General features: G+C 39.7%; 1 protein-coding gene across 3 annotated transcripts; it reads left to right on the top strand.

The window, feature by feature from the left end:
* The first annotated feature begins 864 nt into the window (after positions 1 to 864).
* On the top strand, positions 865 to 18,407 carry usp49.S (ubiquitin specific peptidase 49 S homeolog). Of its 3 annotated transcripts, none has more exons than XM_041583850.1 (7): positions 865 to 888; positions 7,213 to 7,293; positions 8,612 to 9,962; positions 10,255 to 10,459; positions 14,091 to 14,199; positions 14,444 to 14,646; positions 16,308 to 18,407. In XM_041583850.1, exons 3-7 carry the CDS (start codon positions 8,640 to 8,642, stop codon positions 16,526 to 16,528), a joined length of 2,061 nt encoding a protein of 686 aa, XP_041439784.1. In that variant the 5' UTR covers positions 865 to 888; positions 7,213 to 7,293; positions 8,612 to 8,639; the 3' UTR covers positions 16,529 to 18,407. The 3 variants fall into 3 exon arrangements, with proteins under 3 accessions (XP_041439784.1, XP_018104798.1, XP_018104800.1); XM_018249309.2 differs by lacking the exon at positions 865 to 888 and adding an exon at positions 1,308 to 1,468; XM_018249311.2 differs by lacking the exon at positions 865 to 888 and adding an exon at positions 1,308 to 1,468 and having other exon boundaries at positions 7,195 to 7,293.
* Positions 18,408 to 19,304: the final 897 nt, after the last annotated feature.

Raw genomic sequence — 19,304 nt, 5'->3', positions numbered from 1 at the left:
TATACTATACTATAATTATACTATCAATTATACTATCAATTTTCTTCTCTGAGCCTATGTAACCCCTCTTTCTTAAAGCTACAAAACAAATTTTCGTTTGATATTCAGTGCGGGTATGGGTGGGAGACTAGCCGACCAATATCAGAATACTGAACATCAGTCGGCTCTTTGATCAGGCTGGCCCGAAAATTTTGATTGGGCGTCTTTGAAGTCAGATGCAGGTAGAATTATATTGTTTCTACCCGTATATATGACGATTCAGCTCTACGTGTGTATGTGAAACGAATGATCTTTACTTGAAAGATCTTTTCCAGGAAAGATCCTAATTGTAAGGTCTATGGCTACCTTTAGCTGCCTGTGGCCCTCATGGAACTTAAAAGACCAGTAGCACCGAATCCAGGATTCGGTTCAGGATTCGGCAAGGATTCAGCCTTTTTCAGCAGGATTTGGCCGAACCCGAATTTGCATATGCAAATTAGGGGCGGGAGGGAAATTGCGTGGCTTTTTGTCACAAAAAGGAAGAAAAAAATGTTTTCCCCTTCCCACCCCTAATTTGCATATGCAAATTAGGATTCGGTTCGGCCGAATCCTTTGCAAAGGATTCGGCCAAATCCAAAATAGTGGATTTGGTGCATCCCTATTTCTTTTTAACGAAAAAAATAACACCAAGACAGTTTTCGCTTTTAATTCGCAAAGCTTTTATTAAGAAATTACTTACCAATTCTCTGCTTGCGCTCCTCTTCAAAAATGGTGACAGGGCGACGATCCATCGTGCGGCGCTTGATTTCTCCTCCCTGGCTATCTCCTATAGAAGGCAGGGAGGAGAAATTGAGCACCGCACCATGGATCATCGCCCTGTTTCTGAAGAGGAGCGCAAGCAGTGAATCAGTAAGTAATTTCTTAATAAAAGCTTTGCGAATTAAAAGTGAAAACTGTCTTGGTGTAATTTTTTCGTTAAAAAAGAAATTTTTTTTTTAATGTTACTGGTCCTTTAAGAGCAATGCAGCTACAAAATAGACAATAGTCAAAGCCCTTAGGGTCCTGGTGCCAGTGAACATGGCTAGCCAGTGCCACCGTAAAAAAAAAAACGTTTTTTTTTTTTTTCATCATTGTTCCAAGATAACAGTGGAAGCTCCGAACCGAAGGGGGAAATCCCCTACAACCCGTGAGCGGAGGCCAGTACCCTGATGTGACTTGTACCGACTACCGTGACCTATCTTCAACCCACAATGCTCATTAACAGCGAGATACTTGAATCGTCACTCCTCAAAGGTCACTGAGTTTATATACATGTAGTCATGACGCCACAGTCTCGCGAGATGCGACTTGTGACGTCGGGTTTAGTTGTCCGGCAGGAGCCAAGTAGCTGGATATTAACGGCGTTGCGGGATGTTTAAGCAGCGGTACGGGAATGCAGGCTGTGTTCAGAAAATCGGAACTGCTCCGCGTAAAGAGGGACTGCTGGGTGGTATGTCTAAGATTTCTTTCAAAACTAGGCCTCATTGTCTTTGTAAGTAGCTCATTTCATGGAATTTATTGATTGATCACAGGTAAGCAGCCCAATTGTTAAGGTTTAGGCACGATACAGCTACAAAGAAGGAAGCGCACAGTGAATAGTGTTTAATGCTTATTTATTTGACTACTGCCTGTAGCAAACAAAGTATCCAAGGCATTCCTGAGCTGGAACTGCGTGGTTTTAATTCCGTCTATCTGACTATTGTCTTCTTCAAACATTTCCCCTTAATTAAAAAAAAATAATTAAGTTAATGTATTTTTGATATTTTCCCAACCTGTGGCTGTTTGGCATAAGCATTACAAATTCTGCAGCAGTTGTAGAACTTAACCAGACAAGCCTTTTTTTATATGATGGTATATATAGATTTTTAATTGCTTTGTTTAGCCTGAGTTTTTGTGTTGCACTTCAGTTTATCTGACCAATAGCATTTCTTAATATTGGAATATTTTTTAATTTCCAATATATTGGCCTGCCAATAGTACTGCCAACACAGTTAATGGGTACCAGTTTATAAAATTTCAACATGGCCACAGATTGTTGAGGACCAAACCAGAAATTCTGCCTTGCTGGAGATAGTGATCTGTAACAATCTGGCGTGCATAGCAAAAATGCAAGTACTAAAACAACTGTGTAAAAGTACTTCTAATATTATACAATTTAAAGGGCACTTGTTGCCAAAAAATATCCAACTAAAGGTGTGGGCTAATAGAGCCCACACTCTGGTAGCAGTAGTTTTGTTTTTTCTTTAAATTACCTCCCGCCTGCTCTATGACAGTGAGAGGGAGCTCCCAGTGCGAGTGGCCATGTTGGTTAGAGCATATATAATGCGCTTCTGACGTAATGTGCATAATGACCAACTTGAGGCATTCGCTCCTTATGCGTGTGCCCCAACATGGCCATGCAAATCAGGAACTCCCTCGTGCGGGTGGCCTGGAACTGGCAGGGGACACTTTTTTTTTTTTAAAGAAAATCACCGTTACTCCCAACCAGAATTAAGGCTCTATCAGCTCCGCACCTTTGGTTGGGGATAATATCTTGGTGCCCTTTTATGTTTGTTGAAAAAAAAATAAATGTAAACTGGGTGAACAAAGACTAAATTGCCGGAAAGCAAATGAGTTTTGCCACCGATATGGATGCTTGCTTAGTTACTACCAACTAAAAATGCTGCTGCTTTATTATTACATAGAAAAAGCAAATTATTAAACTTAAAACCGTATGCTTAAAGGGATACTGTCATGGAAAAACATGTTTTTTTCAAAACACATCAGTTAATAGTGCTGCTCTAGCAGAATTTTACACTGAAATCCATTTCTCAAAAGAGCAAACAGATTTTTTATATTCAATTTTGAAATCTGACATGGGGCTAGACATTTTGTCCATTTCCCAGCTGCTCCTGGTCATGTGACTTGTGCCTGCATTTTAGGAGAGAAATGCTTTCTGGCAGGCTGCTGTTTTTCCTTCTCAATGTAACTGAATGTGTCTCAGTGAGACATGGGTTTTTACTATTGAGTGTTGTTCTTAGATCTACCAGGCAGCTGTTAGGGAGCTGTTATCTGGTTACCTTCCCATTGTTCTTTTGTTTGGCTGCTGGGGGGGGGGAAAGGGAGGGGGGTGATATCACTCCAACTTGCAGTACAGCAGTAAAGAGTGATTGAAGTTTATCAGAGCACAAGTCACATGGCTTGGGGCAGCTGGGAAATTGACAATATGTCTAGCCCCATGTCAGATTTCAAAATTGAATATAAAAAAATCTGTTTGCTCTTTTGAGAAATGGATTTCAGTGAAGAATTCTTCTGCTGGAGCAGCACTATTAACTGATTCATTTTGAAAAAAAATTAAAATTACCTTAATGGGACATGGCCTTTTGCTTTAGTTATTTGTTTAACATAATAAACAGAGTAGAAAAATAATGTATTTTACATGAGAAGCAAAACATAAGACAAAGAGAGAGGTCTTGGTTGGCTTTCTGTTCATGGCTGTAGTACACAAAGTAAATAGTTATCAATAAACTTCTAAAAATGGAAAGTGAAAAGAGAGTAATTGATGTAGTACACCAAATTTTCCTGAAGTTGCTGTTGGACAGATGACAAATTGAACTTGAAGACAATATTAAGAGGTTTTTGAAACATCTTTCACTTATCTTCTAGAAATGTAACCCTCCCTCTATTTGATCAAACTTCCATACTAGTTATGTGCGGATCGGCCAGCTCTCACATGAAATATTCGGCCCATTCAGATGGGTTTTTTGCCTTCCTCTGGATCAACTGGCAGTTAGGGAGATAAAAAAAAAAACCTAAAAGGTTGAACTTGATGGACGTGTGTCTTTTTTCAACCTTGTGTACTATGTCAACTATGTTAACTCTCACATGAAATATTCGGGCCGGCTCTTCCTGTTGTGACTGGTTGCACCTATTTATAGACACTCTCCACTCCCTCTGTGTGGTGGCGGGTCAGGTGCAGGTATATAAGTAAAAGTGGGACTGAGGGCCTAAAGATTTGGGTTAGGGTCGGTTTGGGCTGAGAATTTGTCAACCAACACATCACTACAGTATACCCCTTTTTCAATATGAGTGTAATGAATAGCGTTTGTGCTGAGCATTCTTTTTATCTTTTGTTTTTACCATGAAAATGTCATGTTTTTTTTTGTCATCTTTTGACATTGGGCCACTTATTGCCCTCACATTTGCTAACATTGTCTGACTTCCTGCAAGGGACATTCCTGAATGCCACAAGCTCTCCTCCTTCACAGTTTTGGGGATATGTATTACATTTTGTACAATGATCTAATTGAAGTTGAATTTAAAATTCCAGCATTTAGCTACAACCATAGCTTGTACATCTGCTAGCAAACCATAGGTAGCCTAGAAAGTGGAGAGTGAATTGTAATTTACTTGTGCTTTGAGCTTGGATGTTTGTTTTTGTGTTACAGTAAGCTTAAAGGGACAGTATTCATTGATTTAGTCTATAGGGCTTGTGCTGAACATACTTTAGGGCTCTTCCACACGAGTTGTATTCCTTGAGCTCACTGCCGTTCAGTTTAAATGCATTTTGCTGCAGGGGAGCACAGGAAGAAACACATTCTATTTATTTAAAGAGGTCCCTACTCACACAGGCGCATGTAAGTGCTGAACACAGCTGGTACACAGCATGTTGCATTCCACCTGTGTTTGGTGCTTACATGAGTACAGGCCCAAAAGGAAGAGCAGATTACGTTTATTCCTGCACTTCCCTGCAGCTAAACACATTTTAACTGAATGCAGGGAAGTGCAAGGAAAGCCACCCATGTGAAAGAGCCCTTATGGCTATTGTTGTAATTAGGAAATATTTATAGTATTTGTTCTTGCACTAAACAGTGCAAACTTGAAAATGGAACAAAAGTCACATTCTGCTTCCTGCTCCAAATGAGCAAAGTCAGAAGCCTACCATTAAACTAATGTTAAAAAGGAGAATCACTCTAACGATTGCAGTAAACTACTGTTAAATGCCATGGCTGGGTTGCTTGCAGTTAGGTTAAAACATCACACTAATAAACAAATTATGTTGCACAAACTAGATGTAAAAATGTATAAAACCAATTTCTGAAAAGCTGTTAATGCGGTTGTTCACCTTCCAAACACTTTTTCAGTTGAGTTTTTTCAGGTAGAAATAGACTTTTTCAATTGCTTTCCTTTTTTTTATCTTTTATTGTTTTTCCCAAAAGTGAAGTTTACAGTTTAATGTTTGTCTCTCTGGCGTTTCAGTCTGGCAGCTCAGTGATCCAGGAGCAGATTCTGAACTGTTACAAATTGCTATATCTAGTTGATACAATTAATTGATAGATTTCTCATCTGTGGAATATTAGCAACTATTGTATCAACAGTTGCCTTTAATGAAACGCCAGGATTCTGCTCAGCAAGGACAAAGATAAGAGATGTATCAAGTAAATGTATCAATTTAGAACACTTAAAGATTCGGCACCCCCCTCCCTCTGATCTGCTTTAGAAGGTGAGAATTGGTTGTTCCATTCTCTGCTTGCCCAGTGCTGCTTGTTTGTGCCACTCTCTGCTTGCCCAGTGCTGCTTGTGTGTGCCATTCTCTGCTTTCCTAGTGCTGCTTGGTTGTGTCCTTCTCTGCTTTCCCAGTGCTGCTTGGGTGTGCCATTCTCTGCTTTCCCAGTGCTGCTTGAGTGTGTCATACTCTGCTTTCCCAGTGCTGCTTGTGTGTGCCATACTCTGCTTTCCCAGTGCTGCTTGTGTGTGCCCTTCTCTGCTTGCCCAGTGCTGCTTGTGTGTGCCCTTCTCTGCTTGCCCAGTGCTGCTTGGATGTGCACTTCTCTGCTTGCCCAGTGCTGCTTGGGTGTGCACTTCTCTGCTTGCCCAGTGCTGCTTGGGTGTGCACTTCTCTGCTTGCCCAGTGCTGCTTGGGTGTGCCCTTCTCCGCTTGCCCAGTGCTGCTTGGGTGTGCCCTTCTCCGCTTGCCCAGTGCTGCTTGGGTGTGCCCTTCTCCGCTTGCCCAGTGCTGCTTGGGTGTGCCCTTCTCCGCTTGCCCAGTGCTGCTTGGGTGTGCCCTTCTCCGCTTGCCCAGTGCTGCTTGGGTGTGCCCTTCTCCGCTTGCCCAGTGCTGCTTGGGTGTGCCCTTCTCTGCTTGCCCAGTGCTGCTTGGGTGTGCCATTCTTTGCTTGCCCAGTGCTGCTTGGGTGTGCCATTCTCTGTTTGCCCAGAGCTGCTTGGGTGTGCCATTCTCTGCTTGCCCAGTGCTGCTCGGGTGTGCCATTCTCTGTTTGCCCAGTGCTGCTTGGGTGTGCCATTCTCTGCTTGCCCTGCGCTACATGTGGGATGTAAGCCTGGTAGGGGTTTGTTCTGGGGGTTTGTTAGCATTTGGAAATTGTTGTTAGGGGCCTCGAAGGTGTTTAATCATGTGTTGGGGGGGTTGTTGTATTATCCACAGAGGAGAAGGAGACATATGGATTTAAAGGAGAATTCAACCTTGTATATAAAAAAAATAAAACCCTGTACCCCCCACCCCAGGTAGACCCCCCCCAGGCTTACTGCCCCCCCCAGGGAAATGCCCCATACTTTATTCTTACCCCTCGGTGCAGATTCTGCCAGCGGAGTTCCAGGCATCCATCTTCCAGGTCCTCGGTAAGCTGACTGGGGGGGGGGCAGTTAGCCTGGAGGGAGGGGGGTCTACCTGAGGTGGGGGGTACTGTTTTTTTTTATACAGGGTTGAATTCTCCTTTAAGGGTGTGTTTTAACATGACTTAAATTTTTCACATATGAGTGATGAGGGATATCCCTGCAGTAAGCACCAACCTTTTAGTTTTTTGGTGTGCTACCACCGTTAATGTGGATATGATCTTAAAAGTTCTTGTGGTAACATGGGTGTGGTTTAAGAGGGGGAGTGGACAACACTGACTTCCATTATCGGCCCTCCACCACGTAGGCCAGTAAAATTTCGGCCCTTGGTACCACAAAAAGTTGGACAGCACTGATCTACATCCATAAAAGCATTGTTAGCATTCTGTTACATGTAAAATATTACTTAAATATTATATTGATTTATGAGAGAATTTATATTTCTAGATCTAATAAATAACTATTTATTATGTAACCTTAATAGAATAAATATCTGAAATAAAGCATTGTTGTCTTCAAGTCTGATGTAAAAATTTGTTTGCATACACCATATATTCACTACAGGAAATACCTTCCTTGCAGATTTGCTGTGGCTGACATGGGGCAATATAAGACTCTTCTGTCTTCATCTATAAGAGCATTTCATCAGTATAGTACCTACAGGTAAGCTGTGTAGATACTTAAAAGAAAACTATACCCCAAAATGAATACTTAAGCAACAGTTTAAAAAATCTTACCAAACTGTCAATTTTGCTCATGTCTTTTTACCTTGGGCCACGATTTTGTGATGGTATGTCTGCTTCGTAATGAGAAATCTTTTTATCAATTCACATATGCAAATTAGGATTCGGTTCGGCCAGGCAGAAGGATTCGGCCGAATTCGAATCCTGCTTAAAAAGGCAGAATCCTGGCCGAATCCCGAACCGAATCCTGGATTCGGTGCATCCCTTTTAGAAATGTATTTACTTAGAAAAATGCGATAAGCTAATTTTTTCACAGCAAAAAATGTCTTCCATAGAATCTGATGGGTGAAAAAAATTGTTGCGTTTCAAAAAATAAATTGTCACCCAATGCATTTCGGTGAATCTTCTGTGTTTTGCGAATTTTTGTCGAAACTGTCAGATTGATCCATCGCTAATGTTAATGTGTTCAATACTAATTTTCACTGCTGTATCTGACTCTAAAACAATGTTATAAATTAGGTCTCCTTTACTTTTTAAGTAAATTTTTTTTTACCCTGGTCATTTCATTAGGTATTTTTTGGACTCAAATGCAACAACACCTTATCTCTAAAATTGGGTTTTGCGTAGTGCTATTTTTTAGAAGGTACAGCATAGGTCTATGGTATACCAGGCAGAATGACAATTGTGGTAGTCTTGGCAAAAACCACTTCAACCAAAACATCATTCCTTTCATATATTGTTTTCCCACATTAATTTGACACGTTATATCTACTACAGGTTAACGGCAAGGTTGTGACCACTTGGAAATGGTAGGTTTGATGGTCCCAGCATTACTCATAGTTAAAGTATTTCCTATTCTTTAGAATAAAAAAGAATGATGAGGGAGGAAGGAAATTAAATACCATGACACGCAGTGCAGGTATATCTTAAGCCAGTGATCCCCCAACCAGTGGCTTGCTCACCCATTGATGTTGCTCCAAGTGGCCTCAAACAGATGCTTATTTTTAAATGTCTGACTTGGAGGCAAGTTTTGGGTGCAGAAAACCATGTGTACTGCCAGAGTACACATGGCTGTCAGTCAACATAGGGGCTACCAAATGGCCAATCACAGCCCTTATTTGGTACTCCCAGGAACTTTTTTCATGTGTTGCTCTCCAACTATTTTTGTATTTGAATGTGGCTCACTTTCTTATTCCATAAAGTGAAACCTGCTGTAAACTTCAAAAACAAGTCAAGACTGTTATCTTCCCAAACAGAAAATGCTTTTATCAAATAATCTCCTATTCATTTATTCACAGTTTATTCTATGAGGCCCTTCTGTAAAACATGGATCGATGCAAGCATGTTGGACGTCTGCGCCTTGCACAGGATCATTCTATTCTAAACCCGCAAAAGTGGCATTGTGTAGATTGTGACACAAGAGAGTCTGTGTGGGCCTGCCTTAAATGCTCTCATGTGGCCTGTGGCCGATACATTGAAGAACATTCTCTTCGTCACTTTCAGGAGAGCAGCCATCCTCTTGTGATGGAAGTTCATGAACTATATGTTTTCTGCTACCTGTGCCAGGATTATGTCTTAAATGATAACCCAGAAGGTGATTTGAAGCTACTAAGAAGTGCACTTTCTGCTGTACGGACTCAGAAGCAGGAAGCATCCAGTCGAAGGAGCTTAAGGTCTCAAGTGACTGCCAGAGAGGGGGCTGGATGTCACAAGACATCACAAGGGCAACCACTGATGCTCACTGCCTTGTGGCACAGGCGCCAGGCTCTACTAGCCAAGGCTCTGAGACTGTGGTTTGAGAGAAGTTCAAGAGGACAGTTAAAGCTTGAAGAAAAAAGGCAACGAGTTGAGCTAGAAAGAAGGAAAGAGGAGGCAAGGCTTAGGCGTCAGGAAGTAAAAAGGCGCCTTTTGGAAGAACTTGCAAACACTCCTCCAAGAAAAAGTGCTCGTCTTTTGTCACACGCATACACAGACAGCCTAATTCCCCAGAAATTCAGGGATATAACAGCTAGCAGCTCAGCGTCACAACGGGAAGCCCGAAGGCGCTTCAACCAGCTTTATTCAATCAGGCCCACTGTGACCCCAGGCGTGACAGGTCTGCGCAACCTTGGTAACACCTGCTATATGAACTCTATCTTGCAAGTGTTAAGCCACTTACAGAAGTTCAGAGAGTGTTTTCTTACTCTTGACCCTAATGAAAAGGAAGAACTTTTGGCCAGAACAGGAACCAATGGCAATCGCCGTGTAGGAGATGCTGGTGGAGGCCTTCCAGTTGGTGGAATCGGGCTAAATGGGGGGTCATCTATTACTAAAAGCATGGAGCTGATCCAACCCAAAGAACCTAGCACTAAACAGCTTTCCTTATGCCATGAACTGCACACCTTATTTCGAGTGATGTGGTCAGGAAAGTGGGCGCTGGTTTCGCCCTTTGCAATGCTACACTCTGTGTGGAGCTTAATACCAGCATTCCGTGGCTATGATCAACAGGATGCTCAGGAGTTTCTATGTGAGCTTTTAGACAAAGTGCAGCAGGAACTTGAATCTGAGGGCAGCAAACGTAGGATCCTCATACCCATTTCCCAGAGAAAGCTCACCAAACAGGTGTTGAAAGTGGTGAATACAATATTTCATGGGCAGCTCCTTAGCCAGGTGAGAAGCTATCAGCACCATAATTTCTTAGACAAAATTTTTATGGCGTATGCACTTGTTCTCGCTTTAATAGTCTGGAAGGTATGGGAGCATCATATTATATGATTTGCAGTTATGTTGCTCATATTTATATGCAATTTAGCAGAGGGCAAGGGACGTTAATTTAGTTAATCTAATTATTAATCTATTATAATATTAGTTAATCTATTTGTTGTCTTCATAAGATTCATATAGCCTCGTAGCTCCGGTACCATTTCAATAAATGGATGTTCATAAGGTTTTCTTTTACTAGGTCACCTGCTTGAAATGCAGCTATAAGTCTGACACAGTGGAGCCTTTTTGGGATTTGTCCCTGGAGTTCCCTGAGCGCTACCACTCTCAGGAAAAGGGAATTGCTCCAGTCACCACTACTGAGTGTACACTTACTGAAATGCTAGCCAAGTTTACAGAGACTGAAGCTCTAGAAGGAAGAATATATGCGTGTGATCAGTGTAACAGTAAGTGGGGGAAAAAGTGCTTCCAGGGGTCTCTTGATCAAATATATTTGTGTTTTAACCGCTCGACACATTCATGTATTGCTCTATAAATGTAAATTTAAAGCAGTTAAACTGTGGCGTGAGAATGTACAGACACTACAGATTTAAGGCATATTGTGGAATAAGTTTAAAGAAACTGCGATACCCCTAGCAGAGGAGGCATTGTAATATGAAGCAATTCAAGACAGACAAGCCTGTCTTCCGCAGTCGTTCATGGTAGAGAATTTGATTTATTATATAAAGTTAATTCGTTAGACCGTTTATGGTGTATTCTTGCTGTGGTGTACAGTGGTGCTTGAAAGTTTGTGAACACATCAAATACTGGGCGCAAGGAAGTGAATACTGATTCACTTACTTTTGCCACAGGCAGATATGTGATTGAATATTTTTTTTCAATAAATACATGACCAAATATAATCATTTTTGTTTCATTTGTTTAACTAGGTCTTCATCTACTTTTAGGACTTGATTGAAAATCAGATGATGCTTTAGGTCACATTCATATAAATATAAAGTTCACAAACATTCAAGCACCACTGTAAGTTTTGCTTTTTTTAAGCATTGCTTAATTGTGCACCTTTAAAAGGTGGTGCCCTTATGGTAATAAGTAATACATATACATTCATATACTAAAATACATTTTATGCACTGTATTGTATATAGAGCTATAGTTTTTTAGATATTTTAAAACATAAAAATAAATTTTCATAAGCCTTTATGTGTATTTAAGAATATAGTTTACAGTGAAACCTCATTTTACATCCACTGATTTAAATTTTTCCCACCAATATAATATGGAAATGAATTATGCATTATATATTTTCTCTCCATAAGCAAATAGTGTTGAATAGTTTGGTGTTGAAGATGGTAAGACTGTGTGCTGTATTTGCTGAAAATAGGGATGCACTGAATCCAGGATTCGGCCTTTTTCAGCAGGATTCAGCGAATCCTTGTGCCTGGCCTAACCAAATCCTAATTTGCATATGTAAATTAGGGGCGGCTAGGGAAATTTCATGACAAAAGAACAATTTTTCCACTTTTAACATTCCTGCCCCTAATTTGGATATGCAAAATAGGATTTGTTTCGGTATTTGGCCAAATCTTTCACCAAGGATTCGGGGATCCAGCCAAATACAAAATACTGGATTTGGTGCATCTCTAGCTGAAAAGCACAGCGCTATCGGTGTGTGAGAACTAAACCCCCTTGCTAATAAAAACCCCTACACTCCATAGTCTCCACTCCCTGCTCCCCCCGCATAGGAGTTGACATCTGTAAACGCCCCTAAGCCTGTAATTACCCATCGTTGCAGAGTCAACGCAGCAGAGCTCAGGGGGGCCATCTTCAGCAATTCGGTAATCTTCGTTAAGTAAGTGCCGTATTGGCGCATGCACAGCTGGAGCAGTCTTCCGTCATGTGATAACTTGTGTATGCACCGAAAGTGACGGAAATTACCGATTACCAGAAGATTAGTAAGAAATGTAAGAGACATACGTTTTCAACATGTGCAATTAGCATTTATGTTCAGATTTAGCAATGGGTTACAAAAGTGCATGACATTTGTTATATTTACTTTATCAATATCTGTGGCGTACTGGCAACTTGTTAGCAGTCATGACTGCTGACTGATCTCACTCAACCTTTTCTCGGTAACTGCATATTGCAGATATTTTTTTTTTGTTCTTTTTCATGTTTCTTGCCCTCTTCTTTGAACTCATCTGTTGTTTTTTCTCTTTATTACCACCTTTCCTCTTTATTGTTTTTCGAGTTGTGGAATAGTTATTCTTGTATAGGATATTGCCTAGGTAAATGCAAAATAGATCTAAATAAACTATGCAATAGCTCCTTTTATATCATTTTAATTTTAATATATAAGGAGGAAATTAAAAATGGACTGGTGCTCACAAAAATGTCAATGTATGCCAAGTGTGAAGAGTAGCTTCCTCCTGGTGTGGGGGCACAGCACTCACTACAAGCAATTTATAGAAAAGTAGTGCACAGATTACATAGCACAGTGCTGTCAACTGGCGGCCTGCATGCATCTGGCCCGCAACCTCCCCGTTGTGTGAACCCCAGTACTGAGATAAACTGGCCCCTGCATTGTTTACACCTCAAATTCAGACTTTAAACTCCTGCATTGTTCACATCTGTAATACCTCTACTGTTCACACCCCTAAAGCGCTGTAGTGTCCACACCTCAGACCCAGACTGAAAGTGTGTTCACACTTCCTACAAACTGCTGAAGAGGCACCAGCATTGTGTCACTGTATGAAGCACAGTGTGAACTGTACATCTGAGTCATGATAGGTTTCCCTGTCTCCTGCTCTATTCTGCCTTCCCTATGCTCCCTGGGTGTGTCATTCTTTCCTTGCCCTATGCTCCCTGTGTGTGCGAAATGCTGCCTTCCCTATTAAGGGCATAGCTGCAGAGGAAGCAGACCCTGCAGTTGCAGGGGGCCCAGGAGGTATAGGGGGCCCAGTGAGGCCCTAAGTAATTAACCATTTTAACTTATATCAGTAAAACAGGACAGCCTCTGGATATGTTGTGGGGCCCAGTAATATCTAGTTACGCCACTGTGTGCGGGGATTTGCTGTGTTATCCACAGGGGAGGAGGCAGCAAATGGATTTAAGGGTATATTTAAGGGTATGACTTACATTTTTCACATATGGGTGATGAGTGATATTCCTGCAGTGAGCACCAACCATTTGTTTTTTTTTTTGGTGTGTTACCACTATTAATGTTGACATGAACTTAAAAGTGTGATAACATGGGTGTAGTTTAAAGAGGGGGAGTGGTCAACACTGGCTTCCATTATTGGCCCTCTACCACGTAGGCCCTCGTTGCCACAGAATTTGGACAGCACTGGCATAGCCCATAACAAATACAACACAATTGTATTGGACATGGCATATCTGTTCTGTACTATGTAACCTGTGATTTCTTTTTCCTATCTTGAATGGCTGCCCCCATGGCTACACACAACTTGTTTAAACTTATACTAGTCTTTCTGAAGCAAACTCAGCTTTTACCAGTGCATGCTAACAGTATATTATATGATAATTACTTTAAAACACTTTCATTTTCTGGTGTTACAGTTCCTAATGTATTTTCCATGCTGATTAAAAGTACACAACATACAAGGCATTTTATCACTGCCAAAGCTCAAACATATAAATCACATCCTGTGGTAATTCTAAACTAAAATCAAAGTTAAACGACATAAACCAAAAACCAAAATTAACGTAAGTATTTTTCTTAGAAACAGAATTGCTTCTGCCATATTCTTCTTCATAGAAGCAGTTACATCTGATTTGCTTATTTTCAGTGCTTGTATTTAAAATTATTCAGAGTTGGAACATTTTTGGCAACTCCGACTTCAGATACCCTAAATTGCTTCCAACTCCACAGCTCTGCCATTGATTCATATTTCTGCGATTTTCTGACAGTGAGAATAAATAAGGGAGTCCTGATAGAATTGCCTGACATGTATTCTGTTGGTTTTTAGGTATAGTAAACATAGGGTATATACCCATTATTTTCCCATACTACTAGATTCTGCTATTGTTGAGTAAAGGTTTATATATCTCTTGCAGGCAAGAGGAGGAAGTCCTCTCCAAAGCCATTGGTGCTGAGTGAGGCAAAGAAACAACTTATGATTTTCAGGCTACCTCAAGTATTGCGGCTGCATCTCAAACGATTCAGGTGAATTGTATTAGTTGGTTTGAAACCGCTTTGTTTACATCACCCATTTGTATGATAGGTGAAAAAAACTGTATGAGGGTAGTGGGTATTAAATGACTTAAACATTTGGAAGTGAGCAGCAGTATTGAAATCAATTTTGCAAAAAAGGACAAACAATTCTTCATGGGGAATTGAAGGAAATGAGTAAAGATTATTTGTTCTTGAAAAGTGGAGGAACTTATTCTTTTGTTTTTAATATATATAGGTGGTCTGGACGAAATCATCGTGAAAAGATTGGCGTCCATGTATTTTTTGATCAAGTTTTAAACATGGAGCCATACTGTAGAAATGTGCTGCCACCATCTAACCCAGAGGCATACCTTTATGACCTCTCTGCAGTAGTGATGCACCATGGGAAAGGCTTTGGCTCTGGACACTACACAGCCTACTGTTACAATACCGAGGGGGGTAAGTTTCTTTTGTTTGCACAGTGAATATTTTGTTTCAGGAGATTTGCAGTTTTACTGTGGGTGACAAATCTCCACGTGTGCCATGCTGTTGTTAACTTTTGCATTTTCCCACAGGTGTTTTTACTTGCGGTGATTTGATGCTTGCAGAATGCAGATTTACTGCTGGTGACAAATCTCCTCATATGCCAGTCCCCTAAGGGAGATTTTCAATCTCTGGTTGTGGTTGTTTGCATTGACAAAAGCCTACCTCTGTGCAACTGGGTTTTAGCTGGTTGTGCTATTAAGGTGCACTGATATTATTAGTATTGACTCTAGAAGAGACACGGGACCATGTGATTCACACCCAGCCGACAGAAATGAGTAGTGCACTGGCAATCATCACCTGGGAAATATGCCAATGCCTGCCCAAGTAAATGTAGCAGCTTTCAAAGTGCTATATGTGCAACTGCACATTATCACTAAATGTAATGCTGGGTGCCTAGGACTGTGCGGATACCACGTTGTGCTAGTAAGACACAGGAGCAGTAGGATCCAAACTGTATATAATGCAGTGCAAGTCAAAACATTTGGAACTGCAAAGATTTGAGAGGATCAGTGGCTCTTAATTACGCGTCTGCTGATGCATCATACACTTGCCAGCATGGAGAACAGACAGATTAAATCTTCAAACATTATAGATCTGAGATCTGAAAACATCAAAGGATGGTCTATCAAAAAAACAGGCTGGGGCCATTTGTTTTAATGTTTCATCATATATAAATGATGTTGCCACATCTCGCTTACTATTTAACAAGGAATAAAAACAAGGCACACTCCACTTATTCTCTCCTCTTTTAAGTACTTTTCCTGTATATACTTTATAAGAGCACTTGATGAAGGGGCTTGGCCCTTAATCGTTTGCTAGGATCTCACCTTAAAGAAGAATTAGAGTTTTTGTGTAGAGTGTGCCTTGTTCTTATTTTTTATTAAATAGTAAGCAGGCTTGTTTTGCGACAGAGCAAAAACATTGTGCACCTTCCTACATTTATTTCAGTATAATATATTAACATTATAAAAGAAAGGAGTTTATTTTCTGATTGTTGCCACATCTCTTTAGATTAGATTTATTTTTAGAAATAATGGAAATCATTTTAATATTTATATTCCAGATAATATTTTAAACTTCTAAGTATGTTGTATACCTCCGCTTTTACATACTGTACTTCAGTCTGTCAGTTGCAGTAAGACTAAAACGCAAAATTATGATTAATAGCGATGGTTAACTTCAGAATAGAATTACTTTTTGAATGTCCCTCATAGTTTTATGTTTCAAATTAAAAAAAAATCTTTTGTTGTATCCTAGTTAACTGGGTGATTAAACTGATCATACACCTCATTTCAAATAAATCAGTATATATTTAATCAAACCTTATAAATGTATGTCCTCACCCAAAACCTGGTCACCAGCAGTGATTAGCCACACTGTAAAAATTGGACTGACTGATGATCCAGTAAGGCACATATGCAGAGTCTATTGTGATGTAGCTATGGGCTGACAAGTCAAATGAGTACAATTTGGCCTTTGGCAGGTGTAGACAAATTGTGTTACTAAGCAACTGTTTTAACATCTAAAATGCTTTTATTAAAATATCACGTAACTACAATTTTCTCTTTATACAGGTTTCTGGGTTCACTGCAATGATTCCAAACTTAATATGTGTTCAGTGGAGGAAGTATGCAGGACACAGGCCTATATCTTGTTTTACACTCAGAGGAGTAACACGCAAAGCAGTGTGCATGGCAACAATACACAAACCAATGCAGGGATTCCTGAACTCAACATTCCACCTCAGGCTCCGTCCAGTCCCCATGAGCGCAGTCGGAGGATTACAGTCCCTTGAATTGGCAGCACAGATGTTGGCACCGGCACTTAAAATACCCCAGTCACTTTTTTCTACTGAATATTTGCTGTTTTTATTCATTATGTCAGAATAGTAATACAATAAATGATGTAAAACTAGTCCTCATCATAGGGACATAACAGGTCCTAGGGCATCAGTGTGTCAGTGCAAGAAATTAATTTTGGAGGGATTTTAATGGGCAGTATACACCCTCTTTCACCATGAGCTGATTTTTGTTATTTCTTGGACAAAACAAAAAAAACTGAAATATCTTTGAACAAATGAGCCTATTTATAGGGGAAAAAATGAAGACTATTCAATGGAAACAAAAAGTTATATGTACTGGGCTCATTTTTAGCAAAGTTGTTTTTAGGTTTATACTGCCCATTTAAAAGTAAAGATCAGCAATGTCCTTTTTTTTTTTTTAATCCAAACTGTTTGAAGTTGCTTTTAGAATGTGCAGGAGAGACAGAACCATCTCTTCATTCCAGATCAACTCGCCAGTATAAAACGTTTTCCTTTAAATACAGCAACCACATATGTTAAGTACTAGGTGAATTCTTTATATCCAGTAAGTCAGCAGTATATTTCTTATAAATAGAAGTCTTAATTGTTTTTACATCTTTTGTTTCAAAACCAAAGTAATTCACCCTCTCCAGTGAATTAGCTATATAATCTGCAGCTTGCTGTTTTTTCAGTCACTCTGAATAATTAACAGTTGGACAGATTAAAAGGTATTACATGCAAGAACGAAGCTCTGATTGCTTCCCAGTTAATGCAGGACTTTCATACAGTCATTCAGTATCTTTGTTACCTAGGTTTAGAATCTATCGGCATTACCTAGTTTGGAAACTCCATCTTTCATGTTGTGCTATTTTGTTAAGTCTTATAACCTGATGCAGTGGTTCAAGCCCGTTTGTCTTCTGACTTCAAGTACAGAAGAAAAATGCAGCTTGAATGGGACCGTGACAAAATGCTATCGGGAGACATAAAGTCAGGGTTCTACTGTAATTTAATCAGTACCTTGATCAAAATGAGGAGGTCTCAAGGATAAGGAATCTTTTTATTTTGTCTTTATGGGGTCATTTTATTCTGTATATATTTATATGGGGCACACCAAAGACCAGATTTAGTTTGGATTCATACAAATATTGAATACCTGGTTGAACTGAAACATTAATAACATTGACCAATTAAAGGTGACTTTTTTTTTAATGCTGGAATTTTTGGGGGAATTTAGCTGATTTGCATAAACATATTTTTCAGCCAATTCTTGGATTTATTTGTCCAAGTCCTAAAATTTTGGATCCGGTACACCCCTATCTTTAGTAAAATAATTTATTGTAACATCCTTGCACACCAACATTTTGTGGGTTGTCCCTTTCTTGTGTACCTGTTTATAGTTTGCAGTGCTCTCCCCTTCATTTTCAGTTTCTCTGATGCCAAGCACAGAGAGTGGGCATTACATTAAAGTAAATCAGTGGTCTACTATTAACACTGCTTAGGGTACTGGAATATCTGTATTTTACGAAGTCTTACCTTATTGTGATGGATTGGAGGGAACAAGGTTTGAACCTTCCTTTCTGACTTTTTGAGGTCTCTGCATTATTTGCTTTATTTAAAAGCAGTGATGTAAATGTTTGATGCTAATCTGTTAATATAGTTTAAATAGTTTTTCTTTAACTACAAGTTAACTGTCTTTAAACCAGCATTTTATGCTGCAGGAGACTGCATTTTCTCAGGGCCTTATCAGTCTCTCCATAGGCTCTTATTTTGCAAGGCATTCTACATATTTGTTACTGACATGCCTTTTAGTTTATATAGGAATTGTGGTAGTATCCTATAAAACACAGCCTGGAGTGGAGGTTTTATTGGATTTGTGATTTCAAATTCTGTTTCCTTGCCCTCCTGGTCCTTTATTGCTCTCATGGGTGCATTATGCATTCTGCCTCAAACATACTGACAGAACAATTTATACATTGTTTAATTCCTACTTGAGGGTCATTACAGGAGGTTTGAGATACAAAGCTTTTCAACCTTTTCCATCAAAATCAACTGATAAAAGTGCTCATGGTAAGTATATTTACTTTTATTTCATTTAAGGCTTTGAATCCCTTTTAAGTACATCAAAAATGTATATAAAACAGGCTGTGTTTTGGATTGTAGACTATTCCTTTATAATACAAAACGTGTCCGTATTCCTTCAAAATTTGTGCACCTTTTTTATCGCTACATCTGTCAACATCTTATAAACTCTGGTGGAATCATAAATGTTTGCATTTATGTTAATATTTCTGTTCTTCCACTTAGGTAATTTAGGGGTCATTTATTTAAAGGGGACCTGTCGCCTTAAAAAAAATTATTCCAAATCCTTTTTTAGTGATGTTGGTCAAGCAAAATAAACTTCACTTACGCTACAAAAATTATCTAAATCTTGGGGGGGGGGTTTGTCTTAAAATTCATAATCACAGCAAACAGGCAGGTTCAATTTTCTTATTAAGGCAAGCTTTGCATCATTCCAGAATCTTGTTTTATGTGCCAGAATGTACTGGCTACACAAATAAGTGGTTAGGAAGGAGGGGGAATATGGAAGAATGCAGAATGAAAAGTGAAAGTAATTGCCTACCTCGCACCTATGCGTAAGGCGTAGAGGAGGGGCACACAATATATGATTGAATCTGAGGTTCCATGTTTAATTTAAAAATGACTTTTATTATACAGCTTTTTATATTTGGGTGACAGGTCCCCTTTAAAGGAGCAACAAACCCTTTACCAA

Source organism: Xenopus laevis, chromosome 2S (assembly GCF_017654675.1).
Source record: "Xenopus laevis strain J_2021 chromosome 2S, Xenopus_laevis_v10.1, whole genome shotgun sequence".
NCBI lineage: Eukaryota > Metazoa > Chordata > Amphibia > Anura > Pipidae > Xenopus > Xenopus laevis.
Note: the sequence above shows the minus strand (reverse complement) of the source record. Positions and strands in the feature narration are given on the sequence as shown.

Excerpts from the sequence above, each read along its gene's own strand:
- usp49.S (XM_041583850.1), top strand. The coding sequence starts at position 8,640 with ATGGATCGATGCAAGCATGTTGGACGTCTGCGCCTTGCACAGGATCAT. Across the intron at positions 9,963-10,254 it reads ATGGGCAGCTCCTTAGCCAG|GTCACCTGCTTGAAATGCAG; the intron begins GTGAGAAGCTAT and ends TTCTTTTACTAG. Across the intron at positions 14,200-14,443 it reads CTGCATCTCAAACGATTCAG|GTGGTCTGGACGAAATCATC; the intron begins GTGAATTGTATT and ends TAATATATATAG.